This window comes from Balaenoptera ricei, chromosome 17 (genome assembly GCF_028023285.1).
Source record: "Balaenoptera ricei isolate mBalRic1 chromosome 17, mBalRic1.hap2, whole genome shotgun sequence".
Classification (NCBI taxonomy): domain Eukaryota; kingdom Metazoa; phylum Chordata; class Mammalia; order Artiodactyla; family Balaenopteridae; genus Balaenoptera; species Balaenoptera ricei.
In genome coordinates, this window is record NC_082655.1 from 728,026 (window position 1) to 744,667 (window position 16,642).

At 64.1% G+C, this 16,642-nt stretch overlaps 2 protein-coding genes across 4 annotated transcripts; one reads left to right on the forward strand and one right to left on the reverse strand.

The window, feature by feature from the left end:
- Positions 1–2,522: 2,522 nt before the first annotated feature.
- On the reverse strand, positions 2,523–5,381 carry GRINA (glutamate ionotropic receptor NMDA type subunit associated protein 1). Its single transcript, XM_059902130.1, has 7 exons — positions 5,276–5,381; positions 3,913–4,300; positions 3,700–3,812; positions 3,428–3,628; positions 3,155–3,283; positions 2,913–3,056; positions 2,523–2,831 (listed from the first exon to the last, which is right to left on the reverse strand). The coding sequence occupies exons 2-7, from the start codon at positions 4,274–4,276 to the stop codon at positions 2,682–2,684; spliced, it is 1,101 nt and encodes a 366-aa protein (XP_059758113.1). The 5' UTR covers positions 4,277–4,300; positions 5,276–5,381; the 3' UTR covers positions 2,523–2,681.
- A 2,439-nt stretch (positions 5,382–7,820) lies between these two features.
- PARP10 (poly(ADP-ribose) polymerase family member 10) lies at positions 7,821–15,331 on the forward strand. 3 transcript variants are annotated; one of them, XM_059902129.1, is made up of 11 exons: positions 7,821–7,984; positions 8,104–8,290; positions 8,367–8,621; positions 8,694–8,930; positions 9,011–9,594; positions 9,705–9,926; positions 10,057–10,153; positions 10,340–11,199; positions 11,555–11,646; positions 14,439–14,613; positions 14,696–14,909. In XM_059902129.1, exons 2-11 carry the CDS (start codon positions 8,110–8,112, stop codon positions 14,810–14,812), a joined length of 2,820 nt encoding a protein of 939 aa, XP_059758112.1. In that variant the 5' UTR covers positions 7,821–7,984; positions 8,104–8,109; the 3' UTR covers positions 14,813–14,909. The 3 variants fall into 3 exon arrangements, with proteins under 3 accessions (XP_059758112.1, XP_059758110.1, XP_059758109.1); XM_059902127.1 differs by lacking the exon at positions 11,555–11,646 and having other exon boundaries at positions 7,823–7,984; positions 14,696–15,331; XM_059902126.1 differs by lacking the exons at positions 7,821–7,984; positions 11,555–11,646 and having other exon boundaries at positions 7,991–8,290; positions 10,340–10,981; positions 11,066–11,199; positions 14,696–15,331.
- Positions 15,332–16,642: the final 1,311 nt, after the last annotated feature.

Sequence of the window (16,642 nt, forward strand, 5' to 3'; positions counted from 1 at the left end):
TGGCAGAGATGCCCTGCCCGCCTCAACCGGGCCCATCCTGAGCCCTCTGTGGCACTGCCAGCTGCCCCAGCCCCGAGCCCCACCTGATCTGCTCCTATCTGCACATCTCATCTGCTTCCTCCCTGCTTTCTTCTGTTGGCACCCACCCCTTCTCCTGGACATTCTCTTGCCGGACGCATCTTCCTGAACCCATAGCCAGCTGTGGCTCTTGCCAGAGTCCCCTTCACCGGCAGGACAGGTCCAAGCCCTCACCCATGTGCAGCCCTGGCCTTCCCTCCCACGGCAGCCTCTGCTCTGCGTGCGTCCCCCAGCTTCCCGGCCCCGCCCTGGCCCACACCTCCAGCCCCTTGTTGTCCCCAGGGAGCCTCCCCCAAGGATTAGCTCAGCCAAGAGTTTGTCCCCCTTGAATTCCCTGAGAAAACACTGTCCCTGCACATTTCGCTTGGCATTTGTCCTGAGCTGCTTCTCTTGCTTCTACTGGTGTTTTCTTCAACCACATGACTGCTCCGTGTTTTCTCCCCTGCGTGAAATCCTCACGGGTCTGTGAGCTACCACGGAGCAGGTTCCCGTGCGCTTGGAGCGCCTGCAGGCAGGGTACCTTGGATGAGGAGCCGCACCTGCTCGAGGAGAGGTGGGGAAGGGGAGCCGCGTCGCCTGCCCGGCGCTCGGCAGGCGAACAAAGCAGAGTGACTAAGGGTAGCCGTGTAGCGTGAGGTGGTCTCCAGGAAGGGCCCAGGTGGCTGGGAAGGCGGTGTGCGTTGGGCCTGGGGAAGTGGGGCCCACTTGTGGCTCAGGCCGAGCAAGGTCAGGCCTTGGGTTGAGGAGCTCGGGGACAGCGGAAGGCCAACTCGAGCAGCCATCAGGGAAGGTGGACTTCATCCCGCTGGCAACCATCAGGCGGGTGGTGTGATCAGTGTGTCGGAAGCACACCTGGCAGCTGGGCAGAGGCTTGGTGGAGGTGAGCTGACAGGTGAGCACGAGGAGGGTGGGGCAGGATGAGCGAGGGCAGAGAGGACAGACCCGTTTCCGGCCCGGGGGTCGGGTGGACGCCGACGGAGCTCACGCAGGAGCAGCAGGTACGGGGCAGGCCACAGCCGAGGTGCCCGCGGGCACTGGCTCGCAGTGTGGGGTCCGTTCAGAGATGCTGGGGCGCCGGCGCCAGTTAAAGGAGTGGGTTGATGGGCTGGCGGGTAGGAGGTGGGAGAGCCCTGGATAGCGGGCCCTGTGGGGGAAGGCCACAGCCAGGAGTGTCCACTGGGGGGCTAGGAGCTCAGGAGAGCTCAGGGCAGGGAGGTGCTCAGAGCGACTGAGCCCCGGGCAGCGGAGGGACCCCTGTGTGGGAGGATGAGGATAAGGACAGCTGGCTGACCTCCGAGTGCACATCCCAGGGCCAGGGGTGGGTGGGGCGGGCTCTGGAGTTGGCACAGCAAGAGCCACAGGGGAGGACGCGCAGGACCAGCTGAGGCTGAGGGCCACGGGAGGGTGGGGCCTGGAGAGCTGCGGAAGGTGCCAGGGGCAGGCCAGGGGCCCTCAGAGTCTCCAGCCAGCTCTCCCCTGGGGGCTCCGGTGTGCAGGTTTCTCAGGGGGAGGGGGGAGGGGTGCGGAGGGCCTTCATCTGAGCCAGGCCTGGGCCGCGCGTCAGGTGCCCACTGATGGGCTCCCTGGGGGCCCTTCAGAGCCAGAGGAGCAGGACAGGCCTGCCTGGGGGCGGTCAGTGACCTGTGCCGCTGCCCATCAGGCCCGAGGCGAGATGATGAGGGTGTCGCGGCCCCCGCCCCATCATGCCGTGCAGTTCCCAGGCACGAGTGGCAGACGTCGTGTGACCCAGGCACCACGCGTAACCACCGGGAGCCTTGGGGTCCCCGTCCGTCAGCTGCGAATCCCGGCATACAGCTCCTGACGTGGCTGGGAAGATTGCAGCAACGGAGGTGGAAGCGCGGCGAGAGGAAGATTAGCTGCTGTCGTTAACCTCCACCACCTCCACCCCGAGCCAAGCCCCACCGTTGACGCCGGTCCTGCTCACTGCCTCACTCTGGCAGTGCCCAGACCCCTCCCCACCTTGTGGAGGAAGTGGCAGTGACGAGAGTGACGAAGGGAACACAGAGCGCGGCAGGTCCCATTTATTGTAATTTTAAAGACAGCAGAATGAGAGGAAGGCATCCTCCTCCCCTGAAACATACCCGTCCTCTCTGCCCTCAGGGCCCAGCATAGGGACGAGACCCTCACACCCCGCAGGTCCCTCGAGGGCAGCACTCCAGTGTGGGGCTGGGGAGGGGAAAGGGATACTTTATGCCAGGCGGGGGAGCTGGGACAGGAGGGGAGACGTGCACCCTCACCTCTTGGCTCCATCCCTCTCCCCTGGGACCTGGTGTTGCCCCCAGACCTGGGGTGGGCTGGCAGACAGGGCTCATGCAACACTGAGTGGGCAGGAGGTGGCACGGAAACCCGGCCCCACTGCCCTTTGGCAGGGCGGGAGGGCTAGAAGGGGCCATGCTGGCCACAGCGGGTCCAAACAGAAGTGTCTGCAGTGTACACACAGGAGGGTTGGAGAGGGGCTCCCTCTGTCCCAGGCTGCGCACAGGGATGAGAGAGGGGAGGTACAGGGGAACTGCCACGCTGGGGACAGGGTCCAGGCCAGCCATGCCACCTGAGTGGGGCCCCGCGTGTGCCAGGCGCTCGGGCTACTCCTTGGCACGGCCGATGAGGGTCAGGATGTACAGGAAGATGTTGATGATGTCCGTGTACAGGTTCAGCGCGGCAAACACGTACTCCTCCGGGCTCAGGGACAGCTGCTTGTTCCCCAGCAGCAGCTGGGTGTCCACTGCCAGGAACTGCGGGTGGCAGCACGGTCACGTGGAGAGACATCCCCCCCGCCCAGCCTCCCGCCCACGCCGCCCGCCCCCGCCACTCACGCAGGTGAAGAGCAGAGCGCCGAGCGAGGCGTACACGATCTCCAGGATGCGGTTCCGGACAAAGATGCAGAGGACGGCGAAGACGACGAGCACCACCATGCTCACCAGGAGCACGCCCATGCACGAGGTGAAGTCGTAGCGGGTCTGAGGGCACAGGGGCGGACAGGAGGCCCTGCGTGCCGCAGCCTCGCAAGGCCTCTGGGCCCCCGGGGCCGGCGGCCCTGCCCTGGGGGGCCCCTTACCTGCATGGAGAAGATGACCACCGTGAAGCAGACGGTCGTGGTGATGCCTACGGCCATGATGACCGCCTCAGTATTGTAGAAGCTGGCGATCATGCCCACCATGTAGGACAGGCTGACGGTCAGGATCGACTGAGGGGAGACGGAGCCTTGAGCACGTGGAGCCGCTGCCGCACTCCCACCCCCACCCCCGTCCCCCTCTGTCGCTCCGAAGCGTGAGTCATGGGGTGTGAAGGCCTGGCCCTGGGGGCCAGGGGCTCAGGGTCTGGGGGTTACCAGTGCAACGAGGTTCCAGGGGTGCTTTCGCCGGAAGTCCCCACAGCAGCTGAGGACAATGAGGGAGATGAAGAAGACGGCGTAGGAGACGTAGTAGGTCCAGACGTTCTCCCGGACAAATCCCTTCACCTCCCCGACGAAGGTGAACACGGCCACGGTGGACAGAGTCACGGACAGCTGCAGCGTCAGCACCAGGAACACCTGGGGAGGGAGGCGGCTCAGAGCTCCGGCCAGCACAGCTGCCCACGCCCTCCCCAGCCCCTGTGGCCCACCTTCCGGATGAAGGCCTGCCGGATGCTCTTGTCATCCCAGTTGGTGGCAGGGAAGTCCTGGTTGTCGTAGTAAGATGGGGGACCCTCCTCGTGATAGTTCCCATGCTGAGGTGCTGAGGAGCAGGACGGGCTGGGTCAGCGCCCCTTACTGGTGCCAGGAGCCCCTGCCCTCCCCCTGCCCTCCCCTGCCCCTGCCCCTGCCCCACTACTCACAGCCAGAATCCTGTGCCGGGAAGGCCTGTGGTTGTCCATAGGGGTTGGGGGGAAAGGGGCTCTGTGGATACGGCCCCTGAGGGTAGCCCCCTTGGGGGTAGGGGCCCTGAGGGTAGCCTCCTGGGGGATAGGGGCCCTGGGGGTAGCCTCCTGGGGGGTAGGGACCCTGAGGGTAGCCCCCCTGGGGGTAGGAGCTGGGGCCCTGGGGATACCCTGGCTGGCCATAGGGGGAAGGCTGGAATGGGGGCTGTGGATAAGGGGCCCCTGGGTAGGGAGGCAAGGAGGGCTGTGGCCCCCCAGGGTATCCAGGGTTGGGGGGAGGATAGCTGTCCCCGGACACCAAGAAACTCTTTTCATGGGACATGGCCTCAGGTTCTGTGGTCTCCCCCTAGAGGACAGAGAGAGAACAGTTAGCCCTGAGGTGACAAGAACCAGCCAGGGGCCTCTCCACCTGCTACCAGGAAACGGGACGGAAGGAGGGGGTTTCGTGACCTTTGCCCCAGGGCTGTCTGGAACCCGAGCTGGGGGGCCAGGAGAGGCGGGTGGGTATCGGGTGGCTGGGCGTGCGGCTTCAGGAGGGGCCAATACAGGCCGACCCCAAAGATGGAGGAGGGGATGGACGAGGGGATGATTTCGGCAGCCTCGGGATTTTGGGCTTCTGCCGTTTCCTGCAAGCAACTGGAGGGGCCGTCTCACCGCTGCTGGCCTCTCCGGGTCAGAGCTCAGCGCGGGTCGGTGCTGGGGGCGCGGTCGGGGAGGTGCGGGGGTGTGCCCGGACCCTCCCCTTCACATCCCGCCCCTTAAGCAGCTTTAAGGGGCCAGAGCCGGCGGCTATTTCTATCCCAGGAAATCCCCACGCCATCTGTGACCAGCCAGAACCCTGACCCCCCTCCAAGAGCAGGGCCCGAGCGTCCCTCGCTTCCGGGGTGGGGGCAGCAGGCCTGGATCGGCTGCCGGGGTGCCTGCCAGCGGGGTACGCCAGGAATAGCGGGTTGCGGGGGGGTGGGGGATGGAAGCGACCAGAGGGCGTGCGGGGGAACAAAGCGGACGTGGGGGCGAGGCGGGCGGTGGTGGCGGCCACGGAACCCGCACCGAGGGCGGGGTGGGCCCTCCTGCCCGTTTGGGGAGCGCTCGGACCGCCCGTCCGCCTGTCGCCGCAGTGCGCCGCCCCCGCCCGCCCTGGGCCCTCCGGCTCCCCGGCCCTGCCGCCACCGCCCCCCGGCCCCCGCGGGCCGCGCGCCCGGCCGGACCGACCGACTGACCCACCGCAACGCCTGTCTGCTGCGCAGGGCCCGCGCGGGGGCGGCAGCGGCCGGCCGGCTGAGCGAGTAGACACGCTGCTGGGCTTGGGCCGGGGACTCACCAGTCGCGCGAGTCGCCTCAGGCCTGGGCGCCGGGTGTCCGCTGCGCGGCCGCGCGGTCGACGGCCGCTGTGCCCGCGCCCGCACCCGCACCCGCTCCGCGGCCGGCTGGGCTGGGCCTGCGCCTGCGGCTCGGGAGACGCAGCGGGGCCTTGTGACGGGGCGGGGCCGGCGGCGCGGGGGCGGGGCCGTGGGCTGGGCTCCGCGGGGAACGCGGGGGCTTCTCCCGGATGGACCCTGCCCGACTGGGTCGCCCTGCTGGCTTCTTTCCGAGCCCCAGGCCCGAGACCCGAGTCCCGTACTGTCCGCTGAGGGGTGGCCTTGGGCCGTGAGGGCTGTAGACCTCTGGAGGCTGAGACCTAGCCTCTCCAATTTGGGTCAGGGAATTTTGAGAAATTTATTCTTAAATCTGGGATTTGCTAAGTCTGACAAGCACTCTCCATCCCTCCTTGGCCTTAAAACTCCGCTTCCCCTTTCATCCAAGTCTATTCCAAATCAAGAGGCCTAATTGTTTAAATGCTCTACCCTCTCTATGAAACCAGTCCAGGTCCCTACTAGACCGGTTATCCTTACTTGTCTTTATCACAGAACCACAAAGCTGTAAGGGTGGCATTCTTAGCCCTGTTTCGCTGCTAAGGGGCTGAGGCTTAGAGATGCCCCAGGACTGGAGGCCAAGTTAAATTCCCTCGGCTTCAGCGGTCCTGAGGAAGTGCTGCCTGCCACCGCCAGGGACATCCCTGCAACGTGGTCTCCTGGAGCCCTCTGCAGGAGTGCCTCTCCACCTGGGGCCTGGGGATCTTACTGTACTTTCCGGCCTTTCGGATAGTGGCCTCTCCCAGGCCCAGCAGTGATTGGGAAGAGGCTCTGTCCTGTGCAGCTGGTGTGTGCTGGTTCGTCATTGAACAGCAGGCCCCAGGGAGGGGAAGCCCTGATCTGTACATTTGCACTTGTCCTTCACATAAATACCCCATCCCGGCTGATTTCAAGCGACCACCAGTTTAACAACTGATTCACAAAGATTCCTGAAAATTGAACAATGTAGTCATGATGTGAGTTGCTCCAGCACACTGCCGCCTGTGGTAGCAGGGATTGGTGTAATAAGTAAATTATACAGTATGTTAGAAGATGATGAGTTCTGTGAGAGGAGAAAATATAGAGCAGGCAGGGGTGACTTCAGGTTTTGTAGAACTAGATGCTCATACAATTTGAGGGGTCTTTTTGAAGAAAAATAATTTAAGATGACAAATGTGAAGTTGAGGCCAGGGCCCTAGGATGGGCCCATGCAAGTCACAGTTCCTTGAAGAATTTTAGGTTCAACTTGAATCTGCCACCAAGAACCTGGTAAGGTGAATCAGGGGGAGGGGTGGCCAGGTGGCTCTGTAGGAGAGGCTGGTCTGGGAAGAGGGAAGGGCCAGTGCAAGGGCATTGGGATGGGAGGGTCTGCTGCACTGGATGACGGCGGACGGGGGATGCAGGAGGGATGCGGCAGAAGGGACTGGGGCCCAGTCAGTCCAGCCTGGCAGGTCCTCCAAAGGACTTTGGCTTTACTGTGGACCCAGCTGTAGCAGCTGTCGGTGCCACTTATAAGGCTCACCCTGCCCTCTGTTGAGGATGGACAGTGTGAGTGGGCAGGAGTGGCAGAGAGAGATCAGTTAAGAGGTCAGAGTAGTGACCCAGGCAAGAGATGATGGAGGCTCAGATCAGGGTGGGGGCAGCCAGTGTGCTGGGTGTACAGCTCGGGGCACAGACTGGACAGGTCCTCAATTCCTTGGAGAAGTAGCAGGGGCAGAGGCTGGGTTTTAGTGGCTGAGGGATAAGTGGGAGGTGCGAGATGGAGAGCAGTGGGGGGCACAACTCTCTGAGAGGCTGGAAGCCAATGGAGCACAGGCAAGGGGGGTACTCGGCGGCGAGAGGGATTGTGGATTGTAAAGGTGCAGCCGAGCATGAGGCTCTGCCTCCCCTCTGTCCCCTCTGTCACGGGGATGCGCTGCAGCAAGGCCCGTGAGCACAGCATCAGCCCCTTCTGGGGTCAGCCTTGGTGCCGCCGCCACCTCTGAGGACAGCGTAGGCTGGGGAGGCGGGGGTGGGGGGGGTGCGGTGGGGGCGGGAAGGAAGGCTGTGCTGGGATGGAAGCTCTCATAGATCAGGAGTGGGAGCTGCGGACCCACCCTTGCGGGGTGGGAGGTCGGTCACCTGTATGTTGTTTAAGGGTGAGTGCGGTGCCGTTGCCCAGGTTGCTGGGGAGAGTTGAAAGCCAGCCTTAGCCGGGCCGGCCAGGGCCCCAAGGTGCTCGTGCAGTGGGGGAGGGTAACACGGAGGCTTGAGGTCTTGAGTGGAGGGCGATGATTCGAGTCCCCCGTGTGGATTTACTAGGGAGGGCCGTGAGGTTCACAGGGAAGGGCCGGTGGGAGTGGAGGACCGCGAGCGGACACTCCCCCCACCCTGCCAGCCGCTGGGCTGAGGTCAGACAGATGGGGCGGGTGGGCTGGGCAGAGGGCTGAGGAGCTGGGGGTGGGGCTGGAAAGTTCTGCAGGAGGGGCCTGAGAAGGGAAGCACCTGAGAGGCAGCCACTCGGCCCCAGCACTGCGGGCCCCTCCCTCCCTCCGACGGTTTCACTTTTGTTTTCTTTTCCCAGCCCTTCGGCTTCAGGGCGAAGGGGAAGGAGTCCGGCGGAAGGCCTGGGCTGCGGCGGCCCAGGCAGCCGGGGGAGCGTGAGTGCGGGATGTGGGCCAGCCCCACAGTGAGGGGGGAGCCAGGGAACGCTGCCCAGGGGCCTGCGAGGGGTGAGGCGGGGCTGTGGGCTGCTACCCCACCTGCTCCTCCGGCCCAGGCTGTGATGACGGACGAGGAAGAGGCAGAGCTGAGGGCAGCAGTGGAACTCAGAGGCCTGCCCCCCGACGTCCCAGACGAGCTGCTCACACTCTACTTTGAGAACCCTCGAAGCTCTGGGGGTGGCCCGGTGTCGAGTTGGCAGAGACTTGGCCGCGGGGGCATCCTCACCTTCCAGGAGGCTGCAGGTGAGGGGACCCACGCAAAGGGGCAGCCTGGGCCCCCATCGGCCGCCGGCCCTGACACCCCTCCCCCTGCCTGCAGATGCAGCGAGGGTCTCGGCCCAGGAGGAGCACATTCTGCACGGCGCTCGGCTGAGCCTGCGGCCAGCCCCACCACGCGCCCCTGCGCGCCTGCTGCTCCAGGGGCTGTCTGCTGGCACGGGACCCCGGCGCCTGGAGCAGTACGTCCAAGCCCTGCTTTGTGCCGCCGGGCAGCCGGTGCAGCCGTGCCGCGCCCTGGCCAGTCCCCGACCAGACCGGGCCCTGGTGCAGCTGCCCAAGCCCCTTTCAGAGGCAGGTGAGAGGCGGGATTGGGGCGGGCGTGCCTTTCAGGGGAGATGCCCCGAGCTGACTTGCACCCTCCCCACAGAAGCCCGCCTCCTGGAAGAGCACGCCCAGGCCCTGAGCCTGGAGGGGGCCGAGGTCTCCCGGGCCTGGGTGCCCCAGGCCCGGGCGGTGCGTGTCACGGGGGGCAGCCCCCCTGCAGACCTGCTGCTGCTGGAGCTGTACCTGGAGAATGAGCGCCGCGGTGGCGGGGGGGCCCTGGAGGGCGTGCGCAGCCTGCCAGGGCACCTGGGCACCATCGCTCCCTTCCAGCAGTGGCAGGGTGAGTGGGGCTGGACAGGGCAGCCCACCCTCCCTATGCCTCGGAGCCCTGACGACTTCTGTCCTTTCCCTTCCTCCAAGTGGCCGAACGGGTGCTGCAGCGGGCCCACCAGCTGCAGGGTTCAGAGCTGAGCCTTGTCCCGCACTACGATGTCCTGGAGCCCGAGGAGCTCAGCGAGCACACCAGTGGAGGGAACCGCTTGGCCGAGCTGGGGCCTGGGGCCCCCAAGCCTGCTCTCCTGGAGGCTGGAGGGCCAGCAAGGGCACAGAATTGTGCAGGGAATGTGACATTGGGCTCTGAGGAGGCACCGGGGCAAACAGGAGCCTCTCTGAGGACAGGTCCTCTCTGGGACAGGTCCTCGCTGGGACAGGCCAGGCCAGTCAGCTCAGGGCCCGTGGGGTCTTCAGAACAGGAGGGGCTGGTGAGCCCAGGGCCTACGGGGTCTCCAGGCCCAGGGGAGATCGCCGTGGAGTCTCTGGAGCAGGTGGCGTCGATGAGCCTGGGCCCTGTGGGGTCCCCGGGGCAGGAGGGCCTGGTGGAGACAGTGCTGCCGATGGAGCTGGGAGCAATGCGCTTCATTCAACTCTATCATGAGGACCTTCTTGCTGGCCTGGGAGACGTCGCCCTCTTCCCGCTCGAGGGATCAGATATGACTGGATTTCGGGTACGCGACCCCTGAGGATTCCTCACCTCTACTACTGGGGGCTCTGGCTGCCTTTCCTGTGCCCTAAACCTGCCAACTGCTCCTCCTCACCCTGCCCCATGGCCCTGCAGCTCTGCGGAGCCCTCGCCCCATGCCAGGCAACCGAGGAGTTTCTGCAAAGTCTGCTGGGCAGCGTTAGCTGTCACGTGCTGAGCCTGAAGCACCCAGGCAGCGCCAGGTTCCTGCTGAGCCCAGAGGGGCAGCGCCTTCTGCGGGGGCTGGAGGCTCAGTTCCAGTGCGTCTTTGGGACAGAGCGTCTGGCCAGGGCTGCCCTGGACACAGACCCGGGAGAGGTAGACATGGAGCCCTCCCCTCCGCTCCCCTCCCCTCTTTCACACCTCAGTCCCCCGTACCTCCTCCACCCTTGCTCAGAGGCCTGGGAGGGGTATGTGTCCAGGGGGTACTGGCATTCTTTCCCAACAGGTGGACCCCACTGAGGCCCTACAGGCCCTCCCTGGCCACTCCCACACCCTGTGGCCTCCAGACAATATGGACGGTGACCAGGAGAATATGAGCCTAGGTAGGGCTCCCTGGGGACCCTGGCACATCCTGCGGCCCTGTCTTGACCTCACCCTCTGCTGCTCTGCCCTGTGACCATATACCCTCTAACCCCCCTCCACCTTCCACGCGTCCCCTGACTAGTCCTCTCCTCAGCCCCATTCTGGCTGGACTTGACCCCTGACCCAGTGCCTCTCCCTGTCCCCAGAGGAGGTCCGAGAGCTGCTGGCCGCCCTGGAGGGCCTGGACGGGGAAGACTGGCTGCCCCTGGAGCTGGGGGAGGAGGAGCCTGAGGGGCAGCCGGAGGAGGAGAAGACTCCCAGGGCTGGGGAGGGGCCCGTGGCCCCCAGCACCGGGGCACCCGGGCGGCTGGAGGAGGAGGCCGAGCTGCAGCTGGCTCTCTACCGGTCACTGGAGCCACAGGGCCAGGCGGCCGAGCGGGAGGAGGCTGTGGCGCTGCAGCGGGCCCTGGCCCTCTCCCTGCTGGAGCCGCCCCCGCTGCAGGAAGAACAGGAGGAGCTCCGGGGTGGGGGGCCTGGTAGCTGGGCCCAGCTGGAGGTGCATGCGGCCTTTGAGCAGGATATGGATGAGCTGGACCAGGCCCTAGAGGCGGCCTTGGAGGTGCACCTCCGGGAGGAGACGGTGGGGCCCCAGGGCTGCGTGCTGCCCGCGGAGCTGTGCGCCCGCCTGGAGCGGCGCCACGGCGTGAGTGTTGCCCTTCGTGGTGACCGCACCGTCCTCCGTGGCTTTGGGACCCAGCCCACCCGTGCGGCCCGCCACTTAGCAGCGCTGCAGGCTGGCCCCCGGGATCAGAGCTTGGCCTTTCCCTTGGCGGCTTCGGGCCCCACTCGTGAGTCTGCAGCCCGCGCGGGGGAGGGCAGGGTGGACCGGTGCCCCAGGTATGGCCCGCACCCCCTTTCTCTCTGTGTGTCAGTGCCACAGCAGAGGCCGAGGGAGCCCTTGGGCAGGCTGGAGTGCGTGGCCGAGAGCAGCAGTGAGTTCCAGACGGTAGTGCAGGCCTTCTACGACACACTGGACGCTGCCCACGGCAGGATCCATGTTGTCCGGGTGAGTCCACGCCCTGCCTTGCCAGCCCCTGGCCTCCTGGGCTCCTGGCACCATTTTTGCCTTGCAGAGCCTGTGGGCTATCACTCTTGCCTACGTCAGGATCGGCTGGCCAGAAGCTGCCCAGCAGGCTGAAAGCTGTCGGGGGCAGGGGAGCAGCAGGGCTCTGCAGCCCCGTTCCCTGCCCGAAGGGTGTTCACGAGTGTGCGGCCTGGGAGGCAGAAGGCTGTAGAGCTTAGGGGGTCCCAGCACAGGTCCCCACTTCGCCGGTTCCAGCCCGATGCCTCCACAGTTTCCTCCTCTAGAGCATGGGGTGGTGATGCCATCTCATGGCTACTGTGCGGATGACTCATTCCAGCAGTTGTTCCGGGTGCTGTTCTGGGGCCCGTCTGCCTCCCAAGGGGTCTGCTCCAGCAGGAAGAGGGCTGGCTGCAGCGAGGCAGCCTCTTCGTACGTTTTCACTTGTTGAATGTGGCAACTCTGAGCACGGTTGGGTTGCGGAAAGGGCTGGGCACCACGGGTGGGGGACCCGAATGAAGCTCTGGGAGCCCCAGGAGCCCTGGCCACCCAGGCAGGTGGGAAGCAGAGACTGAGAAGGAGGGGCTCGGAGGCGGGCGCTGGAGGCAGCGAGGGCCAGAGCGCCTGCAGGGCCAGAAGGAAGGACTGAGGAGGGGCCGTGTGCCAGGCAGGGGCGGAGAGTGACTGGGAGGTGAGAGCTGGGCTCACGGCGCGGGTGAAGCCAGGTGGCCCTCTGGACTGTTGACGTGCCGACTTGTGGGTGGGTGGGCCTGGGGGCAGGGGGCGGTGAGCAGCAGTAGCAACCCGGATCTGGTCAGATGCGCAGAACCTCAGGCCTTTCCCAGACCAGGTGCAGCCCGCCACCAGCACCGCCACCACCGCTTTCCTGGGGATGACCCCTGTAACTCTGGGTGGACTTAGCAGCTGTCACTTCTGCACTTGGCGAGAGGAGAACGCCCTGCACTCACGCCCCGTGCTCATCCCGAGGCTCTGTTAGTCACGTGCGCTTGATTCTTCTAGCAGGACCTTTGTGACTTTACGTGGTACACTTGAGTCTTTTTTCCACTTAACGATTTTAGAGACTGTTTCTTGCCTCCCTGCACGGAAGATCAGGAGAATGGGCTTCCCTTCCCCCCTTTCACCTCCTCCTCCCTCTTCCATCTCACAGTTTGGCCAGTGACATTATTTTGAAGTTGGCAAGGTTGACAAACAAACGTCATCTTCTATTCTGCATGGCATGCTTCTATTCCAAGCATGAAGCTCCATGCTCGGGCCATAGGTTGATCGATACATAATGACCATGAAAAAATATTTACCACTGGACCAGAGAGGAAAGGGGGAAATGAAAAACCTAGTTATTTAAACCATGTTGCATGAAAGAGAATATTCTAGGATTCAAGGACTAATGGCTCTTTTTTTTTTTGATAGACTTATTTTATTTATTTATTTTTTAGGCTGCGTTGGGCCTTCGTTGCTGTGTGCGGGCTTTCTCTAGTTGCAGTGAGCTGGGGCTACTCTTCGTTGCAGTGCACGGGCTTTTCATTGAGGTGGCTTCTCTTGTTGCGGAGCACAGGCTCTAGGCCTGCAGGCTTCAGTAGTTGTGGCATGTGGGCTTCAGTAGTTGTGGCTGGCGGGCTCTAGAGCGCAGGCTCAGTAGCTGTGGCGCACGGGCTTAGTTGCTCCGCGGCATGTGGGATCTTCCCGGACCAGGGCTTGAACCCGTGTCGCCTGCACTGGCAGGCGCATTCTTAACCACTGTGCCACCAGGGAAGCCCAACTAATGGCTCTTGATTTTGTTTACTTTCTTTCTTTTTCTCTGTGGTGCTTGGCTGCTGGCTTACTCTTGGTGACCCTGTCACCTTCTTGCATAGATTCCTTTTCTGTGTAGTAAAAGTATCTCCTTGAGTGAGTAGTCAACATTTTGAACTTTTAAATGGATTTTGCCTTTTGCAATTAGAAGTAATTTGCAACTATAGTTTGATATTGGTATTTTTTTCAAACAAAAGATGCTATGTGTTTATTAAGACATTTCTGTTAACTTAAGCACAGCTGGTTCTTGCATACCTTAATCTGTCCTTATTTTGTCCTCACCATTAATAGTTTGGCTGGATAAGGGTTCAAGATCAAAATATGTTTTCCTTCAGATCTTTGAAAGACTTAACTCTTTTTCTTTCCTCCTTAAAATTTTTTGTTCTTGGAAAGGCAAGAAAAAAAAAAATCCTTCTATGGTCTCTTAGCATCCAGTATCGCTGGTGAGGACCCCAGTATGAAAACGTGAGGTTTTTTTCCATGTCTGTATGTCGACTTTGGGGTGTGCGTGTGTGTGTGTGCACGCGTGCGTCTGGACGCTTGTAGACTTTTGTTTCACTTTGAAGGTTGAAGTTTTCCCAGCAGGTAGGTGCCTTTCCACATTGTCTTTGGCATTTTATGGCAAGATCCTTTCCATCTGAAGATGCTGGCTTCAGCTCAAACTGTCTTCCATTAAGTCCTCACTTGCTCCCATCACCTGTTGGGTGTCTTCTTGTGGAGTTCCTACGACTCAGATCTTAGAGCTCCTCCCCCCTCCCTCATCTGTCCTCTCACAGTTCCCAACTCTTTTCTTTAGCTCTGCACTCTGAGTCCCTTCCTGAACTCCATCTTCATCATCTTATTATTATCCACACCCACTGGATGCAGTTCAGCAATTCCATTCTCAATGTAAGAACTCTCTAATTTTCAGACTGTTTCTTTTTCACAGTAGGTAGTCTTGTTTCCTGGATATAATATTCATTTGCATCCCTCTGAAGTGACTAGTTAGAATTTCTTTAGAAACTTTTTGGGTCCCTGAGCTGGCTCCTCTTCGGTTGACTACTGGGTTGGTCACCTTGGTCTCCCATCACTGAGAGGTCCGGGGCATCTCCTGGCGTTGGGAGTGAAGTCCTGCGGGCAATGCAGGCGGGGGGCTCAGCTTTTCTCTGCAGAGGCCTGGCTGTGGGTGCAGGGTTCTGGTGAGTGGATGGGTTGCCTACCTGCAGACCCCCCTGGAAGCCCTCCAATGCCACTTGGGGCTCGGTGGAGGTGGCGAACGTCCGCCTAATGTCTGCTACTGGGCAGAGCATGACAGGAGCTGTGAGGTCTCCCCAGGCCCTGAACTCCTCCAGGAGAGGGCTCTTGATTTCCGGGCTCAGCCCTGCCCTGTGGCCCAGGGGATACAATAGCCTGGCTCTGACTAAGGCCGCCCGCAGGTGGAGCGTGTGTTGCACCCGCTGCTGCAGCAGCAGTACGAACTGCACCGGGAGCGCCTGGAGCAGTGCTGTGACCGGCGGCCGGCCGAGCAGGTCCTGTACCACGGCACGTCGGTGGCCACCGTCCCAGACATCTGCGCGCACGGCTTCAACCGCAGCTTCTGCGGCCGCAACGGTGAGGCCTGGGGCCCTGAAGGGGCGCGGTCTCTGCCCACCGTAACCACCCTGACCCCCGTGCCTCCCTCCCCGCGCCGCAGGCACGCTCTACGGACAGGGCGTGTACTTCGCCAAGCGCGCCTCCCTGTCGGTGCTGGACCGCTACTCGCCCCCCGACGCCGAGGGCCACAAGGCGGTGTTCGTGGCGCGGGTGCTGACCGGCGACTACGGGCAGGGCCGCCGCGGGCTGCGGGCACCCCCCCCGCGGCCCCCCGGCCACGCGCTCCTGCGCTACGACAGCGCGGTGGACTGCCTCCCCCGGCCCAGCATCTTCGTCATCTTTCACGACACCCAGGCGCTGCCCACCCACGTCATCACTTGCAAGCACATGTCTCGGTCTCCCCCTGGAGACCCCCCTGGGCTCTTGAGCAACTCCCCAGCCACCTAACCTTAGAGGCCCCGCCCCCTCGGCCCAGCCGCTGGCCTCCTGCTCCCCAGGCTCCCCGCTCCGCACAGCCCCACCGCACCCTTCCCCGCCCGAGCTGCCCCCGGGGGCGCCCCTGCCTCCTGCAGTGGTGCCCATACGGGCGGCCGGACGAGGAGGGCTTGGGCAGGGTTCCCCGCCCCCCCCCACCCTCGGGCTGGCCCAACCACCAGGGGTCAGCAGAGCCCAGGAGGAGGGGGGCCGGCCCTCGCCCGAGCGCGACTGTGTTGTTTAAATAAATGTGTACGTGAAACCAGGCGGGGGGACCTGCTGGAGCTTCGGGTCCGACCTGTTTGGGGGGTGGCTAGGGGCGGGGGCCGGGGCGCAGAGTCCGCTGGTGCTTTGGGGCAGCCCTGGGCAGCCGGCCGAGGCCAGACCCGGCCCGCACCCAAGCGACCCCGCGTCGCCTTAGTGTCACGCACGCTCCGCTCCCCTAACGACGTCTCCTTGCCGACCGACCCGCCCTCTGCGCGCGGGGACGGGGCCGTGCCGGGCGGTGGGGGTGCGCGCGGGGAACGGTACCCGGGAGAAGCCGCGCTCGCGCTCGCGCTCCTGCCCCGCGCGCACTCGAGCGCAGGGGCCGCACGGGCGGCGCTCGGTTCGCGGCCGGGGCGGAGCTCCGGACTCGCCCCGCCCGCGCAGCCTGCGCAGCTCTCCCGGCACCAGCCGTCCGGCCACACTGGCCGAGCCCAGCGGAGCTGAGCCACCGGGCACGTAAGACCGGGGCCGGGACAGAGAGGCGCGCGGCGGGTGGGAGCCGCGGGGTGGGGTAGGGGCTCTCCCTCCGCAGGCATCGCGGAACCAGAGGCTGCGACGCGGCCCATCCTCCCTCGGGAGGACGCCACCTCCGCGCGCGGAGACTGCGGAACTGGACGGGCGGTGCCCGGGGTGTGGGCAGGAAAGGAGACTGGGGTGGTGCGGCTGGCGGCGGGGCGCCGGGCGGGGGGCTGGAGCGGAGGCGCCCTGCGGACGGGCTGTAGGGGGCGGGGCAGGGTGGCCCCCAGCTCGGTGCCCGCCGTCTCCTCCCCAGCCCTTAGCCTAGGGGCGGAGGCACAGAGCCCACATTGTGCCCCTGCGCCAGCCCGGCCCCGCCGGGACAGAGCCCCATTCACCTCCTGCACGCCAGCGCTTGTGGGGCCCGGGAGCTGAGGGGCGTGCACGCGCGGGTGTGGGTGCCCTTCGGCAGCTCCGCGGTGCGGTGTGCGTGCCGCGCAGGGTGGGCCGCTGGAGGGGCAGCCCAGGCTGCCACCCAGCCTTGCCGCAGCAGAGCTCCCGCGGCCCACGCTGATGCGGCTCCGGCTATTTATAGGCCTTCACTGCGGAGACCGAGGTGGGACTGCGCTGGGGCTGGGGTGGGGTAAGGCGACGGGGAGCGCTATTGGCTCAGGCAGCTTGGAGGTAGAGCCAGTGTGCGAGGTGCGGGGTCTGGGTCCTTCCCTGAAGGCCGCTGAGGGGAGGGGCAGCAGCTAGTGGTTCCTCATGGCCTGGCTTGCTTGCTAACTCGAGGAGTAGAGGAGATGGAGTCCAGGTTTGGGATGGAGGGATCGGAGGCCAGTGTCCGAGT